This window comes from Enhydra lutris, unplaced genomic scaffold (genome assembly GCF_002288905.1).
Source record: "Enhydra lutris kenyoni isolate GAN:26980312 unplaced genomic scaffold, ASM228890v2 scaffoldscaffold5, whole genome shotgun sequence".
Taxonomy (NCBI): Eukaryota; Metazoa; Chordata; class Mammalia; order Carnivora; family Mustelidae; genus Enhydra; species Enhydra lutris.
This window is the reverse complement of record NW_019154089.1, coordinates 26,548,112-26,571,363: the sequence shown is the minus strand read 5'-3', so window position 1 is coordinate 26,571,363 and position 23,252 is coordinate 26,548,112. Positions and strand designations below refer to the sequence as shown.

The window sequence follows — 23,252 nt, the reverse complement described above, 5'->3', positions numbered from 1 at the left end:
GCTGACAAGGAAAAGCTCCTTTAGATTTGCCCCTCAGGCACAGACGAATCAGCTGAACCCCCCAGTGGTCTCCTACACAAGTAAAAGCAAAAGAAAGTCTGTGTAGAATGCATTATGACAGCCAACAGAACCTGAACCAGGCCCTCGATATTCACTGTCTTAAAACATACTTGCGAAGTATGAAAAAAAAAATTTTTTTTTCTCTTAATTTGCAAACCAAGGACCTTGGCTCAGGTTCAGTAGAGAGAAAGGACAAGATGAAGGGATTCGCATTTACCAGTTGGAGAGAGGAGTGAAAGAGTGAGGACAGAGTGACAGTCAGATACGTACTTTAGCCATTGATGGTCTCCATTTGTACTAGAACAAAAGGGCAGCCCAAAGGAGAGTGAGCCAAACATGGAAAATAGTTAATCATAAGACACGACCAAAGTGTAAGACATAGCCCAGAGTCACAAATGTGAACATTTTTAAATGCACATCTCAGAATCGGGGAAATCGTCTGCTAAAGTGCTTCAGAATTAATGGTACACAAACGTGGGTGATAGACAACTGAAAAGTGATATGCCAACCGTGGGAAAAATTGCTTTTCTAGCTGAATACTTTCTTTGTTGCAAGAGGCCAGTGTCTTTCTGATTCTGCTCATCAGTGTCAGTATCAATATCATGAATTTGGTCTGAAAAACATACAATTTGGATTGAGGCATTGGTTGAGTTCACAGTCCACTTTATATTTATCTCTGTCTGACCCTGTATTTTTTTTTTCAAGTGCTGTGTCTCATCAGAAATACTCTGATCTCCATCAATCTACAGTCCATGTTATTCAGCATATAAATATAGATGTAGGTAGTGTCATTATCCTATCTATGTATATGCATATATATTTATCAGTAATTCATCTAAGCTCATCCTAATGAGAAAGATAACACTTTCTGTAAATTATCTATGCCTCTAAAATAATCTTCCCCAGGGTTTTGCCAGTTTCATTTGCTTATATCAGGGAGTGTGAGCACAGTGTGATCCAGGTCTCATTTTGACATTCAGAGAAGATGAATAAAATATGTTTTCTATGACCCAGGTGAGTGTTTTCAGGAGAGTTAAATTTTCAGTCTCTAACATGGTATAACTTGAAATTAAAAAGCAAATTTCTGTAAGTCATCTCATTATCAACTGAGGATTCAGGAGCCTGCTTAAGATCCATATTCATATGGTAAATTGCTAAAAGAAATACCAATTTCTTAAAGAATATGGGGGAATTCAACATTCTCAAAAATTTAGAAAGATAATTAAGTATTCTTTCCTGATAAGCCAACCACATATTTCTCAATATTGTATTCAACATGATGTTGCAAAAAAAAGTTCTTAACTTGAGAAGCATTAGTATTGGGAGTATTATAATAATTTGAGACTAGGAAAAATGAAATATATCAATAATATAAACTCTTCTCCAAGAATCATTCCTGCTGCAGATTATTTGTTTCAGTTTATCTAACAGAATGTCTTTCACTCAACAAGTTTTGATTATATTGGAACCCATTGCCTCTCTTCCACAATAGAGTACATAAACATTTTATCTAAAGGACATGCATGGTTTTTAACGTAGTCTGCAATGTTAGAACTTTTATTTTTAAGAAATGGACTAACACAAGTTCAGTTTGGCTGTTTAACTGTGTTGAAATAAACCATATCTATTCTTTCATTCCAGTAAAGATGATACAAAGTGTTACATTAATTTCAGGTGTACAACCTAGTGATTCCCCAACTGTATACATTAATGCTGTGCTCACCACAAGTGTAGCTACCAATGCTCACCATACAATGCTGTTACAATACCATTGACTATATTCCTAATGCTGTGCCTTTTAATCCTATGATGTTTTCATTCTGTAACCAGAAGCCTGTATTTCTCACTTCCCTTCACCCATTTTGCCTATCCACCCCTGTGCCCTCCCCTCTGGCAACCAATAATTTGTTCTCTGTATTTATGGTTTTCTTTCTTTCTGCTTTGTGTTTATTTATTCATTTGTTTTGTTTATTAGATTCCACATGTAAGTGAAATTATATGGTATTAGTCTTTCCCTGTGTGACATACTAAACCATATCTATTTTTGACCTGTAGTCACTTTGACATTGAAAGAGAGAATCACTTTTACTTGCATTATTTTTGTACAAATAATTATGGAAATTTCTGTCACTCTTTATAAAAGCTTAACCAAATCTGTCTTCACTATAAAATAGGAGTACATAAGTGGCCTTACTTTTTTTTAAAAGATTTATTTATTTACTTGAAAGAGAGAGAGAGAGAGAGCGCAAGCATGAGTGGGGTGAGGGGCAGAGAAAGGGAGAAAGAGAATCTCAAGCAGACTCCACACTGAGCAGGGATCCTGATGCGGGGCTTGATCTCAGGACTCTGAGACTATGACCTGAGCCAAAACCGAGAGTTGGACGCTTAACTAACTGAGCCACCCAGTGCCCCTAAGTGGCCTTACTTTTAATGACGTTACTAGAAAGAAAAAATTCTGGGCTTTTTGTCATGTCCTAATATAATTCTTAAGGATTTGGAGAGGGGGAAAAAATCGCAGGTCACAGGGCTGGATAATTTAAAAAAAAAAAAAAAAAAATTAAACTGTTTAAATTCCTGACTAGTGTGCCTTGTGAAAAGCAGCAGGTCTTCTGGTAGTGATATTTTATTCTGATTCAATAATAAAAATACAAATTTTCCAGAGAGCATTGAGTCTGGTTGGTCAAGTTTAGTGGCTCATCAGTATTCTCCGTATACCCTTTTGCAGTTTCTGTAACCAGACTCTGCTCCTGAGGAATTCTGATTCAAAATATGAGATTGTGCACAAGAGATTTGCCCTTTAAAAATTTTTAGCTAGTGGTTTAGTGTGCACAAAAGAAAGAGAACTACTCTGTTAGGCCAGTGCTGTCCAGCAGAAATATGTGAGTCACAAATGTGAACCATATATATAATTTAAAATTTTCTAATTAGCCTTAATTAAAAAGTACAAACCAGTGAAACTAAATTTTCTTCTTTCTTTTCTTTCTCAAGTTTTTATTTGACTTCTAGTTAATGTACAGTATCATACTAATTTCAAGTGTAGAATTAGTGACTTATTAATATGCTTCAACCAGTATACCAAAAATATTATATTTATAATAGGCCTTCAGAATCCTATACATATTTTATACTTACACACTAGTCACATTTCAAGTTCTCAATAGTCGCAAGTGACTAGTGGCAACTGTATCAGACCACATAGCTGTAAACAATGATCTGCTTCAGTTTTTAGAAATTTCTTTATGACAGAAACCCCAAGAAATGCTGCAGTTGTGACTCATTGTACAGGTAACATGGGCAAGCAGCTGACATGGAACAAGAACTGACTTCGGGATACCCTGAATAACTCTACTTGATCATTTGCCCACTGGCAACATGGGGAGAAGGAGCAAATAATAGTTAGTTCAGCACCTTACTATTGTAAAACAAACCACTCCAAAACTTAGTGCCTTAAACCACCACTTTGGGGCTGGGAACAACTTGGTGGTAGTTCCATTAGTAGACTATGGGCTCAGCAACATGGTTGCAGTACACAAGAAGCTCCACCAGGGGGAGATCATCCGCAGTAGCCACTCATTCGTCTGGGGCCTGATACTGGCTGGGCCTCTCAGTGCACGTGATGTCTGGTCACCCAGTTTTCCAGTCCAGACTTCTTCATGAGGCAGTAGTATGTCTCCAGAGGATAAAGGCTGAGGCTACAAAGCTTCTTGAGAATAGGCTCCTAAACTGGCATCATCTCACTCCACCTCCTGATGGGAAAGCCAGGAAAATACTGGGTACTTTTTTCCAGCTTTATTGAGATACGTGACACATGACATTGTGTAAGTTTGAGGTATACAGTGTGGTTCATATGATACACTTATATATTGTGAAGCCATCACTACCATAGCATCAGTTACCATCTTCATCCTGTCACATAGTTACCATTTCTTTTTTGGGGTTGAGAACATTTAAGACCTATTCTTATCAACATTCAAGTCCAGAATATGTATTATTAGCTGTAAACACTGTGCTGTATGGTCGATGCCCAAACTTGTCAATTTTATAACTGGGCATTTGTGTCTGCTTTTTTAAATTATCTCCATAATACAGTCATATATCACATTTCTCACATTTTAAACAAATAATAGGTTTGGGTTCCAAAGTAAAGGTCACTTTGCTCAGCAACTTATAAACTTCCTTCCCACAGTTGACTGAACAAAATGCTTTTACTCTTTCCTTCTACAGCCAAAGAAAGTGAAGGATCCTCTCATTAAGAAAAACAACACTTATGCTCCAACAGCAACCAGTTACACCCCTAATTTGGCCAGGGGTGACCCTGGCTTAGCCACCATTGCTAAAAGTGCAACCATAGAACCAAAAGAAGTCAAGCCGGAAACAAAACCACCAGAACCCAAGAAAACCTTTAACAGCGTCAGCAAAATTGACCGACTGTCAAGAATAGCTTTCCCGCTGCTATTTGGAATCTTTAACTTGGTCTATTGGGCTACATATTTAAACAGAGAGCCTCAGCTCAAAGCCCCCACCCCACATCAATAGGTCCTTTCATTCACATTCTGTTGTTCAGTCCTCTACACTGGGAATTGCTTTCTGTTCTTAACGCAGTGATTCCCACCTGCTTTATTGCCTCTGTCTTAAAGAATTTGAAGGTTTCCTTATTTCCGTAATTCATACAAGAACAACAGACCCCTGTCCAGCAGTCCTGAGCAAAGCAGAGCATACAGCTGAGAGACAGGATTCTGAGAGAGGAAGCAAGAGAGAAAAGTCATGACAGAAGGAGACAGAATGGAAGAGAGAGGAAAGGTGGGGGACTAGGTCCAGGCTAAGAGGAAAAGTAGAAGGAAAATAAAACTTTAACTCTATTAAGTCCAGGTCATTTGTAGATATATATTTCCAAGTATTCTAAAAAAAAAAAAAAAGAGAGAGAGAGAGAGAGATACTGTATATGTCAAAAATATTTTTATGTGGAGGTGTTTCAAGGAATAAATTATAAATGTTTAATGAAATTTTAAAAATCTATGTCTTTATTGCACAAACTGCAGTGTGGTTTACATTTTGTTTTGTTTTTAAAAATGATGTATAGCTTTAACACTTTGTTTCCAAAGCTAAAGATCCCCATTTTTTCCTCTGTTTAAAAATGGCTAATGCATTATTCTGTTGTTAAAGGCTATTTTAAAATTCATGAAAATTGCATAGGCAAACATGCAGTTCCTTACTGTTAACCACATTTAATCCAAAAGAGAGAAATGGTTTAATAAATAGGTTACTTCACCATCATCTGAGCTTTTATCACTAGATTCAATGAAGAATCATTTTAACAGAGACATACACTCATTAAAACCAAAAACTTAAAAAATAAATAAATAAATAAAACAATTAAAAAATACTCCCTTTGCCACCCTGTCTATATGCAGATAGCACATGGGTCCAATGATCACTTGATTCTCATTACGAAAAGATGTTTTCAGAGGGGCAAACATATTTTGCAAGCTCTAGAATTGTTGAATGTATTATTTTATATAACAATACATTAAAAGCTTTAGATTGAAATTTATGATTAGTAAATATAGATTATTATATAAATTATGTATGTAAATATACAGCATGAGATTGTACATTTTTTACTTTTTTAAAGTTGTGTTCTTACAATATTGTGTAGGACTCACCGCTCTTAGCTGTTAGAATGTTGTGAAGTGCTACAGAAATACCTTAGAGCCTGCATTAAAAACAGAACAGCCTGTGGGAATCAGATGGAATTTAAAATAGATGGGTATAAAGTCCACTTATATAGAGAAAGCCTATAATTGTAAACTATCATCCAGTGTGCAGTAGTAAATCAGTTGCTCTCTGCTCAGGTCATGCCACATTTCCCTATTTGAGGCTCTTATAATATAGAGAGAAAATGGAAAAGCATTAGTTGGAGCTAGAAAATCAGCTGTATAATATTGCTATAATTGCTGATACCAACTATCTCAATAAGTGTTGTACCATATGTAGCATTAAATATAAAAACACATGAAAGAATGTACAGGAAATAGCTTTTATTGAGTAACATTATTACATTTCATTTATACTGTAGCAATATATTTGTAGGTTTACTATGTAAGGGCTTTAACTACAAGAGGTCCATTAATACTCCCTATAAAAATTCTGGTCTGTTTCATTACTTCCCAGATGTTTTAGAGATGAATATTTATGCAGAAGGTATTTTTGAAGTCTCCTTTTGTCTGATAGAATTTCAGAGATGTTTAAAATTAGCATCCAGAATCCGCAGGTCATAGTCTAACCACATTTAGAATACTACGACATAAACCTATCAGCATAATTGCCAAATAAGTCTATTGGGATCTGTACCCAAGTTTTGAGCAATGTTTCTTTCAAAAAGCTGCTATCCAATGATATAGGAAAAAACAGTTTGTGTTTTCCTAAACAAACTCTGGTTTTCTTTTTAAATGTGCTTTATTGTTTGATTTGGTCCTGCCTAAATTGAATGAGCTAGGCCAATAAAGACTGAACCAAGGACGTTTCATCCTCTGGTATCATGTGTAGATATCATGTGTAGAAAATAAAATGAAATATGGCTCTAACCTCTGTGTTGCTGTTTATATCTGTTCTTTTTCGGCGTTAACTCAATGTGTTTATTAAGAGCATTTTACCTTCCAGACTCCTCATGGCTAACATTTTGTCTGTATTTTGCTCATTAGATGTGAATATTTCTTATTAGTCTGCTTTCTGCTATGCAATGATTGCATTTCTATCATTTCTTAGTTTGTTAGTATGTGTGGATAGTATTCTATTGTATAAATTGATTGCACAATTTATCAAAGACAAATTATTTTATGTAGCTTTTCTACAGTGCTTTGCTAAACCATGTAATACTAGTTAAGTCTTCCTTGAAAATAAAGATACACTCTTATAGAGGACAGTTCCTGTTTACTCCCAGGAACATTTTTTAAAAGATGACACTGAATGTTTATTGCACCTTAGTGCAGTGAAGTGGCAATAAAACCCAACATGAATCGAGGTTGTTTATGGCAGATGCATGTATTGCTTTACAGAGTTTAGCAAAAGCTCTTAATTTTATGTCATACTGTATTCTATTCTAATAATAAAGCTAACATTATTCAATAACCAAATGGAATGCTTGACTCTCTTTTCATATTATCCATAGGACCTACCACTGACCTGCTTTAAACATTTTCACATGGGAGCACCTTAAAGTGCCAAGTGCTAACAAGAATCTAGGGTACAGAGAAGAGTTTTGAAGCTGTGTCAATAGTCTGACCCTAAACTATGAATGAATCACTTTGTAAAGAGGAATTAGGACGCCCATGTGGCTCAGTTGGTTAAGCCACTGCCTTCAGCTCAGATCTTGATCCTGGGGTCTTGGTATTGAGTCCCACATCGAGCTCCCTGCTCAGCAGGAAGTCTGCTTCTCCCTCTGACCTTCTCCCCTGTCATGCTCTGTCTCTCTCTCTCTCTCTCTCTCAAACAAATAAATAAAATCTTTAAAAAAAAAAAAAAAGGAATTATTAAACACCCAGTATCTGGTGCAACCAGTAGCACTTCAGCTCAAAATTTATAAAACGTAAATAGAACAGAATCAAAATGCTGAAATGATAGTAGAATATCTATTGTCAATACTGCAAATCTATTTTCTGATCTACTTCGCAGAGACTGCGGTTTAATTGTTTTGAGGGGGGCGTCTGAGCATTGTCATTTGAAAAGCTCCCTTGGGGCTATTCCATTCCTCAGTGTTTCTGTGATCATGAAATCAGATTAAAGTACAAAATACTTACAATCACTTGAAAAACAATAGAAAAATTATTTCAATGACAGGCATAAAACTGTACCAGGTTTCTACAGACAAGACTATGCAAGGCAAAATCTTTCTGTGTCAGATGGTGGCCAGGCAAAAACAAAATAAATTCTATCTCTACAAATAATCGCTAAAAAAATGATTGAGGATTTAGCAAAATTAATAATTTTTAAATCCTCCAACCAAATTGCTTATTCAATCCAAATAAAGGGCGCCTGGGTGGCTCAGTGGGTTAAGCCGCTGCCTTCGGCTCAGGTCATGATCTCAGGGTCCTGGGATCGAGTTCCGCATCGGGCTCTCTGCTCAGCAGGGAGCCTGCTTCCCTCTCTCTCTCTGCCTGCCTCTCTGTCTACTTGTGATCTCTCTCTGTCAAATAAATAAATAAAATCTTTAAAAAAAAAATCCAAATAAAACTGCTCATGTAAACCAACTGAATCCACATTCACTGATTTCTTGGCTCTCACAAAAATGAATGTAGTGAACGATGGTAATTTTGGCTATCAAAATATATCCATGTTGGGGCTCACCATAATAATTAGCTAAGGAATCAAAATCAGAATGGACTTGGCATAATTGCTGACCATCTGTTTGAATTTCATTATACCTGTTTGTTAAGACCTTCTGTTGGAGTTTTCTAAAATCTCTCCAACTCTGGTAACCAACAAGAACAAGCATCTGACTCGGTTACATTATAGCCACATTTCGGCCAAATAAACTCCAAATGTTAATTTAATTAAGTTAAATTCTGCTAACATTTGCTGAGTCTCTATCCTGTATTAAGTATTGTGCTCCATGATAGGGATGTAGCCATAAATATTTCATGGCTTTTTTTTCCTTAAGGAAATTGCAGTTATGATAGGAAAGGAAGACAGAGTATCAAGGAAAGATAATATAAATACTGTGAGAAGAGTAGAGGATGCTAAGAGACAAATAGCAGGGATAACAGCACTCTTCATAAGTTACATAGTTGTATCTGTAGGAACTAATCATGCCCAAGCTAAAACTTGAACTGTAAGAAGAACTAAAGTTGTCCCGGAACATTTGTCAATGGTCTGAGGTTATGAGGCCCTACGCTTTGTGAGCCATTTAACCACCATCTAACACAGGAGACCTCTTTGAATCCTTCAGCTACTGTGGTAGGTCCTGAGATGACAGAAGTGAAGATGATGGGATGATCTTGGAAAGTTTGTAATTCATAGAGAATCCAAGTGAAGCTAAAGTTACAACACTTTAAAGAAGATGTACATCTACCAATAAGTGTACATGGTATAGGGTATTTAATACTTGGGCAGTTTTGTGAGTTTTTAAAAGATGACTCAATATTTATCAGGCAGTCTGTTGTTGGGGATGGTTGATGATGATGAGGGACAGGCCTTTCATTGAATGATGATAATAACATGGTAACACTTCACTCAGCGAGTCACAAAGGCTATTGCCAGGGAACTAATGCATGTGTGTGAAGTAGACCATATACTACACTAGAGCAAGCACTCAGGCCTGTGAGAAACAGGCCACATGCCCAGTCTCCTTAACCTCAGCCCAGCTACTTTGTACCATGTGGAGAACGGGGCTGTATATTCCTGCAGATATCCCAATGATACAAAAAACAAACAAACAAACAAACAACAACAAAAAATTCTTTTTAACTCCAATTTTGAAGCCTACTGTATTTGCCAAATATATGATCCAGTTGAATCTGACTAATTCAGCTGACTAATGATCTCTGTTTTTCAGAAAATCAAGACAGATTCATACATTAATTTGAAAATCATTAATTGAGCAGATATACTATGTTTGGTGCAAGAATTACTTCACAGAGAAAGGAAAGTGTTCCTCCTTATTAATAGCAAACTTTAAAACTGTATTTGAAACAATGTTGATTACCTACATTTTCTAAAGTCACATTATTTTTCAATAAAACATATGTGGCCTAAAAAGAAGTCGTTTTCTGCATGGGGCTGTGAAATATTAAGGGATTTTTTTTGTTTGTTTCTGTTGGTAATTTACCTGTATTTCTCTAACTGAAACATGGAACATGTCTTATTATGGAAAGTATGATTTCTTCATTAATAGTCCATCAAGGTATAATTATGGATATTACTTTCTTTGATTCTTCCCACAAGCAGTGTAGTTATAAAAGAAGAAATTTATGTAGGTCTGTTGATTTGCCTAAAACACTGTGTAAGTAATATTGCCTTCACAATAAAGCAGATACTTTCAGAATTCATCTTTTTCAAAAAAAAAAAATTTACACTGGATTTCCTTGACTGATGGTCTATGTTTGAAAAGTTAATAATCTTATAAAATATTACAAACAACACAAATACAAGTCATTTCATATCAAAAAGAAAGGTCATCTGATACAAGCTAGAGATGAATAGGGTGGCTCATAATGGACACTTTCGTATTCATCTCTATCGTAGCATAAAAAGGCACTGAAATCAGAGATCTCACTTTAAATATTGACATGGCCCATTGAGCAGTTCCTGCTAAGCCTTATTTATGCAGGAAACAGGAATAGTAATAATAACTAATGTGAACATTGCTAGAATGGCAAATAAAGACCTGAACAAATCTACTTTCCTAAGACAAAATGAAACTTGATAGGTTTTCTAAAACAATAATTCAGAACTCTAGAAATCAACCAAAGCCACACAACAAAGGAATATTTATTCGAAACAAAAACAAAATAGGGCTGAAACTTTTGGAAGAATATTTATATGCCATGTTTGAATCTGGAATTACACTCATGATCTCTTTATCTACATTTTTGCAATAATGCTACCAGTGGAGGAGAGGCTGTGTTAACAAACACCTTCCCACCTGAAGAGGTCCTTAATTTAGGGCAAAGCAGGCAGAAGTTCCATACCCATGGATACTGTTAAAAACAGTAGCAATCTTACAAGCAAATGAATAAGAAGACTAATATTGAAGGTAACTAGAAGTAACAATCCCAGGTAAAGCAAGCAGAAGACCCAAAGAACCAAAAGTAGAAATTTAACAGGAAGATGAGGAAAATAAGGCATCCAGAGTGGGCTGACTTCAAAGCAGTATAATCAGTGTGTCTGAAGAATCAAAAAGCTATGTTCAATTAATAGAAGTATTATGACAATGGTACATTAAATAGAGAATACCAATAAAGAGATAGAAATCATTAAAAAAGTAAATCTAAAGGGAAAAAAAATCTAGACTTAGAATAGCTGAAGAAAGGAGTGCCTAGGTGGCTCACTCGGTTAAACCTCTACTTTCAGCTCAGGTCATGATCCTGGGGTCCTGGTGTCAAGCCCCATGTTGGGCTCTCCATGCTCCCCATGCTTGGTGGGGCATCTGCTTCTCCTTCTCCCTCTGACCCTCCTCCCTGCTCATGTGCTCCCTCTTCTCTCTCTCTCCCAAATGAATAAAACCTTAAAAAAAAAAAAAAAGTAGCAGAGACGATATAGTCACTAGAGGAGCTCAAAAGTAAATGTGGACTCTTATTTTATTATTTGCATATATCCACATTACCCCCAGCCTATGTTTATGGGCTCATTGGTTTTATTTCGGAAGCTAAAGTAACAATACCGTGGGGTGAGGAAGGAGGGAAGACTGAAGATTTAAACAACAAAGCATAAGTTTAATAGGGAAGGTATATACATTTTACTATAAATGACAAGGAATTCAAAATTTTATTGAAAGAAATCTTAGAGATTTCGTCTCATTCAGTATAAAACTGATAACTATAATAAACTGTACCCACAAATGGAAAAGTGAGTACAAATAAAGTGGAGAAATAAAATTCAGTGAACCTGTTAAAACAGGGGTTTTTTCCTGACATAATAAAATTCGAATATTTTTGAAAATTAAATTGCTTTGTCCCTTTTAGAGAAAATTCAATTTCAGACATTACAAATGGGACTCTATTCTGCTCTCTACATTCTAGAACAGCGGTTTGTAGGACACTCAGTAACATTTGCTCCTGCTGTTTGCAGTTCTGTCCATTTGCTCATGAGCTACAGTTTTCAACTATTGTAAGAGCAGGAAAATGTCTGTGGATATTATAATTATTATAAATGCATATGATCTTCAAAGATGAAGTACAATCTATGCTTAGAATCCTCTAGTTTTAGGGGCGCTTGGGTGGCTCAGTGGGTTAAGCCTCTGCTTTCGGCTCAGATCATGATCATGATACCAGGGCCCTGGGATTGAGCCCCGCATCGGGCTCTCTGCCCAGCAGGGAGCCTGCTTTCCCCTCTCTCTCTCTGCCTCTCTGCCTACTTGTGATCTCTGTCTCTGTCAAATAAATAAATAAAATCTTTTTTAAAAAATTCTCTAGTTTTAGAGGGTGCCAAATGGACACCCAATAATGAAACACTGCCCAGATCTTCCCCACATTGAAGGTTATGCAAGAGATTGTAGAATAGAATTAGAATTTCCGGTATAACAGTTAGCTCAGGGTGACGGGTGCAATAGAGTCTCTTCAAAATACTGTTGAGCACTTCTCTTTAACAAGGTTATTCAGGTACTAAAAGGTTAAACGTTTAAATTTGGTTTTACAATAATATTGGTGATTCTCTGTTCTTCTGCACTGATTACCATTGGGAGCTGATGGGTTGACATGTGGAAACTGAATCCACATATTTGGAGGTCAGCTGTCCACAGTAAGTTCTGCTTCTTCCCTTCATGGCCACTGCAAAAATAGAAGACACAGGAAGAATATACTAAAACTGCTTTTTAAATTCAAGCCTTAGGTAGTACCCAGTAGAGCAGTACTCTCAGGAACATTTTTTATTCAAAAGCAGTTTTCTTGAGTAAGGGATTATTCAAAGGTAAGAGTAAAGTGCTATGTGGCCCAAAGAAAAGACACTTTTTCTTTCAACCGGTTTTGGCCAGTGCCCCAGAATAAAGTTAAATCTTGATGTTCCATCATATTTGTGTATTCTGTGGATCCTAAACAAAACTCTCATAGGAAAACAAGCCATTGTATGATGTAACAGGAATGATAATCGCTGATTAATTGTTCCCAATGACGTATTGCTTTCTTACTGTCAGGGATTACACTATATTATTTCATATGCTCTTTCATTTAATTCTCATATCGCTGTGATGCACTGATGACAATTCTCATTTTACAGATGAGAAAACAAAGGCTTAGAAAAATTACAGAACCCACCAACTGTTTTGTAGCTATAAAATGCCAAACCAGGATTAGGAACAGGATCATACACAAATAGTGGCCCAAATTATATTTAGCAATCGTTGATATCTGGAAATTATTTTGATGGTTTAAAAATAATATGACATCTCAATAAGCAGTATTTGCTAATGGATGGCATTAGGATATGACTAAATTCTCTTATTGACCCATTGAAAGCAGGTAGAGGGCTGCTAGTCAAAAGATCTTACTTCCTAAAGCCTGCCAGGCTATTATGGGATTATTTATTTGAACTACACTTTCTTATCAAGTCATATAGAGGTTTATGATTCTTTTATACATTCTGTCAAAAGTAAGGGTTACAATGATAGCAATACCCTTAGCAAGAAAATAATGACTCAAACTGTACTTATAAGGATATAAATACTACATTCATCAGTACAAACTACTATGCAATTTTCCTATTGAAAAGTCAGTTTTCCAGAGCAGAGGGCAAGATAGCCAAGAAAAAAATGATGATTTTTTTTTTCTTTTAGGAAAGGAAATGATTTGGGTAAGCATTTGAAACAGCCTTGCAAATAGTTAAGTTTTATGTAACTAACATCAACCTTCCTCTCCCTTACAATAAAAACCCTAACTGGACATTTACACACAGAATAGTGAAATTGTTTATGATGCTGAGCGTGATGATGATTTATATACTTACCCGCAAACTCATCAAGTTGAATATATTAAATATGTACAGCTTTTTGTATATCAATCAAACCTCACTAAAATAGCTTTTAAAAGCTAAATGTGGGGCACCTGGGTGGCTCAGTGGGTTAAAGCCTCTGCCTTCAGCTTGGGTCATGATCCCAGGGTCCTGGAATCGGGCCTCGCATCGGGCTCTCTGCTCAGTGGAGAGCCTGCTTCCCCCTCTTTCTCTCTGCCTGCCTCTCTGCGTACTTGTGATCTCTGTCAAATAAATAAATAAAATCTTTAAGAAAAAAAAAGAAAAAAAAAGCTAAATCTTTGGGGCAACTGGCTGGTACTGGTTATGTCTGCCTTTGGCTCAGGTCATGATACCAGTGTCCTGGGATGGAACCCCACATCAGGCTTCTTATTCAGCAGAGTCTTCTTCTCCATCTCCCTCTCCCTCTGTTCCTTCCCCTGCACTTATGCTCTCTCTCGCTCGTCTTCACTCTCTCTCTTTCTCAAATAAATAACATTAAAAAAAATTTTTAATGAAAACATTAAGATAAGTACAATGAAGAACATAACGAGTATAGATAACACCTATGGTTGATCTTTGTGGGAAGTCAACACATTCTGGGACATGAATGTCAAGGAAAAGCCAGAAATTGATAATATACCCCAACCAGACAGAAGGCTGTATGGCTGGGATAAGCTGGTAAAAACTCTAGCAGATAAATCAAATACACATGCTGAAGTATTGTGGGTAGGAGTTGGAGGAGATGGTGGCCAAGTAGCAGGGATCTTGGATCTTAGCAGCCGTTGTAGACTATAAATAAGAGGCTGGAATTAATTTTAAGTTTTTGGGGAGCTGTTGCAGTTAATCAAATGCTAAGGGTCAGGCTTCTTTGTCTGAATTAAAAATTCAGGTCCTTTCAATGCTACCAATATCATATCTCACACCTGTTTTCATAAGAGAGCCGGGGAGTGTGTGGGGGAACATGTAGAGTTGATTTGAAAATAGATAAGAATTGCTTCAGGAAAAAAAAAATCATTATCACATACCACATAGATTTTAGGAAAAGAAAAAAAGACAAAAAGGAAAGAAAGAAAGAAAAGAAAGCATATTTCTTCCAGAGGGAAGAAGAGTTGGAAAACCCAGCCAAGAGATTATTAGGTGTATACATTAGTTACAGATTTAAACAGTATGTCTTCTGCTTGGGTATCTACTAATATTTGAGTTTTATTCAACTTTTATTGATCAGGTAATATATGGAAATATGAAAAATAGTAGGTACGGATTGGAATGTGTTATAAACTTGGACATATAAAGAAAGACTGCCAGTAGTAAATGAGAAAGGACCAATTGAATAATGAGTAGTAGTAGATGAGTAGTAGATGAGGATGAGGTTGGGATGGGAGAATTAGACATCAAATTATTTTTAAGAATTTAAAAAATTTTACATATACATTTTTTCCAGTTTTATTGAGATATGAAAATCTGCCAACAATAAAGCTGTATTCTCCAAGGCCACAGTAAACTAAAGGTGAGTGTCTGCTGCCCCTTCCAGACCAGGCATGGAACTTCAGTTCTTCATAATCTCACCGCCCTCCTGTGCTCTCACCACCACCCAGCACACCTGCCTGGCTCCATTCATTGATATTATCATTCTCAACTTTGTTGGCATTTGGAGGCCCTTAGTCCGTAACATTGTGCACATCTCAATGGAAACCGAGCCTTCAGACTCTCTGATGCAGTAACTTCTTCATAAATCTAGGTTTTAACTCTCTCTCTCTTTCCTGTATTTGGGAAAATAATAACAATGTATGTATGTGAATGTAATGTAATGTGTGTATCTCTTTGCATCTCTCTCTCTCTCATACATATATAAACAGAAAAAGAAAAAGATAGAAACAGACACACACATACCCAAATATATATGCATAGTTATTATCTCCTCACATATTTCCTCCTATTTGCAGAACCTAATAAAGAGAGGGTAAACTGCATAACAAAGATGGTGGCCACATGGTTTTTTGGTCTAGAATTATAACAAGCCCGTAGGTGATCTTGATTCTAAATGAACCTTCTCAACAGCTAATGGCTTCTCGCAGCGCCAGTGACACCTGCATTTTTTAAAGTAAAGAAAGGGCAAATTCACTCTTTCAGCCTCCCTGGCTTTCAGGTACCTGTTTGCTTTTGTTGTTGCCAAAGGTTATTGGGACAAAACAGAAATGACAGATTGTCTGGAGACTGTAAGCTGGTAGCAGCCCACGGCAGTCCAGACAGCACCAGGGAGCAAAACTTACACAGACTGCCAGGCCCTGTGCTCTTTCATCGGGACTGCTAAAGGGTGCAGGTGGCCTGGAGATCAGGACACCCTCGTAGAACACAGGAGAAATACTGAATATTTCCTCCCCACCTGTTCCGTTTGGCTCTTCTTCATTTGATACAAATATCCTCAGGAGCAAAGAGGACCTGCTTTTAAGGAGAGGTCAAATATCCTCTTTTTTAATTCACAAGAATAAAAATAAATGCAAACCAAAGGGGGGAAAAAGCAAAACAAAACTATAACAGCAAATAAAGCTGTGTATCAGAAGCAGGAAAGGTCAGAGATAACCACAAGGTCAAAGATTTCTATAGCTATGACAGATAGCATGTGTGATTTTAACCTTTCCCTGCACATGTTTCATCAATTCCCTGGACCAAAACATAACCTCCCTGGGAATATTTGTCTTACAGGGTGTATTTTGACCACTCCAAAGTCCTCTCCAAACTCTGTGGTACAACTTTTGGTTTAGATAGATTTCTAAGTTTTATTTCCTCCCATTGAATGGCAGGTTTTCCTTTCCTTATTCTCCTCTTCTCTTGCAACCCACACTCCATGTGACTTGCCCAGAGTTCACAGCCTCAGGCTCTGTCTGTGCCTGGATCCTCTGGCCAAGTGAGCCCAAGTGGCAAAGCTTGGGCTTTATCCAAAGCTTTGCCTTATCCCGAAGGCAAAGCTACTATACTATTGAATTACCTACAACCTGAACTCTGATCGACTCCAAAGATCAGAAGTGCTCCCAACCTCAGCAGAATTTCACTAAAACCACAAGAAAAACAATGAAGGGACAAAATGCACTGTGAGGTCAAAGGCAAGTGTATCAGCTGGAGTTCAGAAAATTAGGGAAGAATGTGACTTCACCCACCCCAAATGGATAGTGTCTGCATAAACAGACCAAAAGTAGGCCGCACCACGAGAGCTAGAACACAAGACAGAGGTGCCAATTCAAGAACATCTGAGTTGTGTTTGTGAGAATGATGAGAAAACAGACTGTTTGAGATATTTTATTTTTAAATAGGGGAGCAATGATGGAAGCTTGCATTGTTAGCCATGTTCTAAAATCATGTGTCTTGATGTTGGATTTATTTCTGTTCCCTTACTAGAAGGGGTCTAGTAAAGTGCAGTGCTTATGAATAGAGATTCTGTTTTAGAAAGATCAAATTCAGATTTCCTCTGGTGCTGTCTGTGTGAACAAGGATAAATTCCATATCCTCTCTAGGTCTTGTTTTCCTGATTTAGAGTGAGAATAATATGATTTAGCTACCAAATTGACTAGAAAAATCAAGTGAAATAATGCAAGGCAAAACTAAGTACAATGCCTAGGACATAGAATTTTTCAGGAATTATAATATATTTTAATGTATTATATTAATAATTAATATGTATTATATTATTTATTCAATAATCCAAGACTCTTTTTGGAGCATCTATTCGATTCCATTTGCTGCGTTGGACACTAAGCACGGAATGATGAGTGAAACTGATTTCCTGTTCTCATCTCATTATCTGTTTGAAGAAAAGTGGTAATTTAACCAACAGTTTCAATACTATATCATGCACAACGTGATTACGGTAAGTACAGAAGCTTTGGGTCTGCTGCTATGGAGTGAGGAGCCACTGGGGCTGAGGGGTTGAGGAGCTTACTAGATTCATGCTTGAGAGGTCTGGTAAGGTTTCCAAGATTTAGAGGTGATGAGCTAATAAGATCCAGGAAGGTCTTCCAAGCTGAGGCAATGGTAGCAGGTGCAGAGGCCTCACAGAGTTCAGAGTGAGCCCCGCCAAACAGTTCACTGGGAGGCCACCCATCCAGGACAGATGGGGCTCCATAACTATAACAAACACAGCAATGTTCTTTATCCCCCCCCTATTTTTTTTTAAGAGAGAATGGGCACACACATTCGGTAGGGAGGCTTGGGGGGAGGGTTAGAGGGAGAGGGTTGCCCAGCAAAGAGCCCAACACATGGCTAGATCTCACAACCCTGAGATCGTGGCCTGAATAGAAATCAAGAGTTGGATGCTTAACTGTCTGAGCCACCCAGGCACCTCTACCCATTTCTGAGAGAACAGAAATAATTGACTCTGCACATGGAATTTGACAGCAATTAATTGGAAGATACAGATGTTTTGTTATAATCTGATATTAATTAATTAAATAATTTTACTTGTCAGGCTAGTAGAATAGCAGCCCAAATTGAAGAAAATTTTATGTTTCTGGAGCACAGAGAGATGAACAAGGTAAAAAGAAAATCACCAAAGGGGCAACTGAGTGGCTCAGTTGTTAAGTGTCTGCCTTTGGCTCGGGTCATGATCCCAGGGTCCTGGGATGGAACCCCACATCGAGCTCTCTGCTCAGAAGGGAATCTGCTCCCCACTGCCCCCCCACTGCCTGTCTCTCTGCCTACTTGTGATCTCTGTCTGTCAAATAAATAAATAATCTTACAAAAAGAAAGAAAGAAAGAAAGAAAATCACCAAAGTCCCAAAACAAAAGAAAAGGAAAACATTCTAGAAAGAAAGTTGCTGTAGCATACTGACTCCAGTAGGGATTTGGGAGTTACTGATGAAAATCTATAGTCATCGCCCTATGCACCACTGTCACGAAAAGAGGAAAATGAGAAAGCAGAGCCAGGGCTCAAGAGAGTCAGAATTGAAATATAAATTAAATGTAATCGTGCCATGTATTACCACCTCTGCTCCCGTGCAACTCAGAAACCCATTTCAGTACAAACACAGTGCCATGCTTTCCATCTGTAAGAGGTTGACCTCAAAGGGGAAAAAATAATCTATTCTCACAACCGAAGCTTACTCTTGATTAAGGGAATGTGATTGTAAGGGCAGTTTCCGCAAACCCTTGCAATTCAAATGAACTCTGCAAATTTTAAAAGAATCTCATTGATCAACCTGGCACTAAACCTCTCCTTTTCTTTCCTTCTTAGTCTCTCCTCTATTTTTTTTTTATTATTGAGCTATATGTTATCATATATATAATGAAAAGCTACCATGCCACTCTCTGCTTTCAGTCTACCGATTATTGAGACTAACAAAATGATTAAAACCCAAGAAAAAGATAAGACAGATAAGGTACCAGAAGAAATAAATACAAGAAGACAGAGTACCACTATTACCTTCAAAATGCTGGAGAAAAAACACCAACAAACTAGAATTTAGTGTGCATCTAAATTATCATTTTAAAGTGAGAGGAAAAAAATAAAGACATATTTAGAATTATAGAGAATGTGGGAGTTTAGCACCAAATCAACTTTACTAAAGTAGTTATTAATCAATGTAATCCAGAATCCAGAAGGAAAGTAAGCAATATAAATAATGAAAAAAAGAAACTCCTAAACTCTATATAGTTTAATTAAATTTACTTTCATTAGCAAAACTAAGTTCAATTAACTCCTAATTGTTTAAAAATAATATTTTTTAAAATTTATTTTGTAAAAGAACAATAGTTTCTGGGTATAATGGAGTAACCAAGATAAAAAATGTACCTTCTCATTGCAAACAATCAGAAAACTGGATTCCTGTCTCACATTGAGGTCTTCCATCCATTTTGAGTCTATCTTTGTGTGTGATGTAAGGAAATGGTCTAGTTTCATTCTTCTGCAGTTGGCTGTCCAATTTTCCCAACACCATTTGTTGAAGAGACTGTCGTTTTTCCATTGGACATTCTTTCCTGCTTTGTTAAAGATCAAAATCCTTGAGAAAAACACAGGCAGCAACCTCTTCAACCTCAGCTGCAGCAAATTCTTCCTAGAAACATTGCCAAAGACAAGGGAAGCAAGGGCAAAAAATGAACTGTTGGGACTCCATCAAGATCAAAAGCATTTGCACAGAAAAAGAAATAGTCAACAAACCCAAAAGACAACTGACAGAATGGGAGAAGATATTCTCAAATGACAGATCAGATAAAAGTATCCAAAATCTAAAAATAACAAACTCATCACCCAAAGAACAAAGAATCCAATTAAGAAACGGGCAGAAGACAAGAACAGACAATTCTGCAAAGAAGACATCCAAATGGTCAACAGACACATCACTGAAAAAGTGCTCCACATCACTGGCATCAGGAAATACAAATTAAAACCACAGTGAGTTACCACCTCACACCAGTCAGAATGGCTAAAATTAACAAGTCAGGAAATGACAAATGTTGGCGAGGATGTGGAGAAAGGGGAACCCTCCTACACTGTTGGTGGGAATGCAAGCTGATGCAGCCACTCTGGAAAACAGCATGGAGGTTCCTCAAAGAGTTGAAAATAGAGCTACCCTATGACCCAGCAATCGCACTACTGGGTATTTATCCCAAAGATACAAATGTAGTTATCCAAAGGGACACATGCACCCAAATGTTTATAGCAGCAATGTCCACAATAGCCAAACTATGGAAAGAACCTAGATGTGCATCAGCAGATGAATGGATGAAGAAGAGGTGGTATATATACACAATGGAATACTATGCAGCCATCAAAAGAAATGAAATCTTACCATTTGCAACAATGTGGATGGAACTAGAAGGTATCATGCTAAGCGAAATAAGCCCATCAGAAAAAGACAATTATCATATGATCTCTCTGATATGAGGAATTTGAGAGGCAGGGCAGTGGGGGGTCATGGGGGTTAAGGAGGGAAAAAATGAAACGAGATGAGATCAGGAGGGAGACAACCCAAAAGAGACTCTTAATCTCATGAAACAAACTGAGGGTTGCTGGGGGGTGGAGGGGGGTAGGGATAGGGTGGCTGGGTTATAGACATTGGGGAGGGGGGGTATGTGCTATGGTGAGGGCTGTGAACTGTATAAACCTGATGATTGACAGACCTGTACCCCTAGGGCAAATAATACATTATATGTTAATTAAAAAAAGAAAAAAAGAAAGAAAGGAAAAAAAAAAGAAAACTGGAATAACACAAAAATCCACAGTATTCAGACATACAGACAGACAAGAAAGACTGTGATCACAGAGAAAAGGGAAACAACTGAGTTGAGCCCTGTGATCATCCCAGCTTTCAGTCTTGGTACAATATTCTAATGTTTCAGCAAGGGTGCTGCTAAGTGGAGCATGGTGATCTCACAGACTCAAAATAATGCTCAACATCATTACACCAGGAAAATGCATATTAAAACCACAACAGGGGCAGCTGTGTGGCTCAGTCAGTTAAATGTGCCACTCTTGATTTCCACACAGGTCATGTTCTCAGGGTTGAGAAATCCAGCCCCACGTGTTGGATTACACGCTCAGCAGAGAGTCTGCTTGAGTATCTCTCCCCCTGCTCCTCCCCCTACTCGTGTGTGCTATAGACAAACAAGCAAACAAACAAAATCTTTTAAAAAAGAATCAAACCACAACAAATACCAACCCCTATGCACCCACCAGGGCAGCTAAAATAAAATACTGAAGATTGTGAACTCGCCATGTGATCTAGCAATTGCTCTCCCGGGTATTTGCCCAAGAGAAATGAAAACATGTCCATGTGCAGATCTGTACATAATATTTATAGAAACTTATTTGTAATAATAAAAAGAGAGAGAGAAACAACCCAAATGCCCACCAACAAAGGAGTGGATAGTTTGTAATATATTCATTCAATAGAATATTATTTACAAATAAGTGGAACCAAGAACTAACATACATAACATCATGAATAAAAGTCAAAAATATACTGAGTGAAGGAAGATGGACAGAAGAGACTGGGCACTGCGTGATTTCATTTATGTAAAATTCTAGAAAAGAAAAATCTAATTGAGAGTGACAGAAAACAGGTTAATATTTGCCTGGGTCCAAGAAACTGAGAGACTGATAGAAAATGAGCTTCATTGAGATTAAACAGGCAAATTATTTCATAATTTGTTGAAACCACACACTTCCATTATTTTTAAGCTATATCTTAATCTAGTTCACTAAAATGTGATAATGAAAAGTCTAGGGAAACATTATATAGCTGATACACATATGAAAAGATGTTCAACTTTAGTAGGATTTAGGGAAATGCAATAATACACTATAATCAAATTTGCGAAAATTAAAATGTCTGAAAATACCAGCTGTGGACAAGGATGTGGGGAGTCATGAAATCTCACCCTTGAGATATGGGAGTGTCAAATGATATAATGTCTGGCAGATTTGGGGTATGCTGACCCCATCATGCACATTGACACAGAAACCTATAGTCAGATTGCCTGGGTTCAAATCCTTCTCATCTAATTATCATAAACTTTTGATTACTTATTTGTAAAGTGAAGATAATGAGTAAAGCTACTTCATTAAAAAAATGAATCAATAAATATATGTAATATATGTAAAGTCTTAGAACAATGCCTGGTTTGATCTGGGAAGGTTACACAGGGAATTTTAATTCTTTCAACATTTATATTTGCGTTTTACTTTGAAAAACATTTGAAGCAAATTGGATAATGTCACATTTTGTAAACCATGTGTTGAGTCACAGATGTTTATGTTGCTCTATGTGAATGGTTCAAGATACTGGAATTTTATGTTAAAATCATATTCTTCATGTCTTTATAAAAAGTAAGAAAACAAAGGATAGGCATATAAACGTTACAGTTTTTCTTCCAATTCATTTACTCATCATATCTGCAAGTCCCAGCAGCAATTATGTTCATAGTCCCACCCCTAAGCTAACGAGATTTATTATCATCATAGGTTTCAAGTATATTTCACATTTACAGACTTGCTTTTCATTCATGTATACATACACTGTAGTTTTACCAGATATGGATACTAAAACTGAATTTACATTACTAAATACTAATATAAAATGTTTAGTTCTTTCATTGTATTTAATGTAATTTATTTTACTAAGAGTTTACCTTCATTATTTTTTGAAAATTTTCTTATTATGCTTAATTCCTCTACACTCTAGTCAGGTTTAAAGGTAGGGAGCCTGGATTCAAGCAGCCAGAAGTAAGTTGCTTTTTTTATGACTTTAACTGTTGATTTAATGCATTGCTCAGAGAACCATTAAGTTCTTATCCTAGTGCTCCAGATTCCATTATTGGTTACAATGTTTTTTTGAAAGAGCATTTTATAATTATATCATAAGTTATTTCTGAAAATTTTCCAGAAATCAGTGGATAAAACTATGTAATTTCAACATTTTCCTTAGAGGAAAATTGAGTTATCAAACTGAATGATCTGGGAATTAATAAAATTAAATTAAAAATTGTTCTTTGCAAAAGAGAGAGAAAAAGAGAGAGACAGAGACACAGAGACAGAGAGAGAC

General features: G+C 36.8%; 1 protein-coding gene across 1 annotated transcript in view; it reads left to right on the top strand.

The window, feature by feature from the left end:
• LOC111141067 (gamma-aminobutyric acid type A receptor alpha1 subunit) overlaps window positions 1-5,377 on the top strand; it is a 54,783-nt gene extending 49,406 nt beyond the window's left edge. Inside the window, exon 10 of the mRNA XM_022493395.1 lies at window positions 4,285-5,377. Coding sequence (XP_022349103.1) covers window positions 4,285-4,596 — 312 coding nt within the window. The 3' untranslated portion in view covers window positions 4,597-5,377. The remainder of the gene's footprint in view (window positions 1-4,284) is intronic.
• The last annotated feature ends 17,875 nt before the right edge of the window (window positions 5,378-23,252 follow it).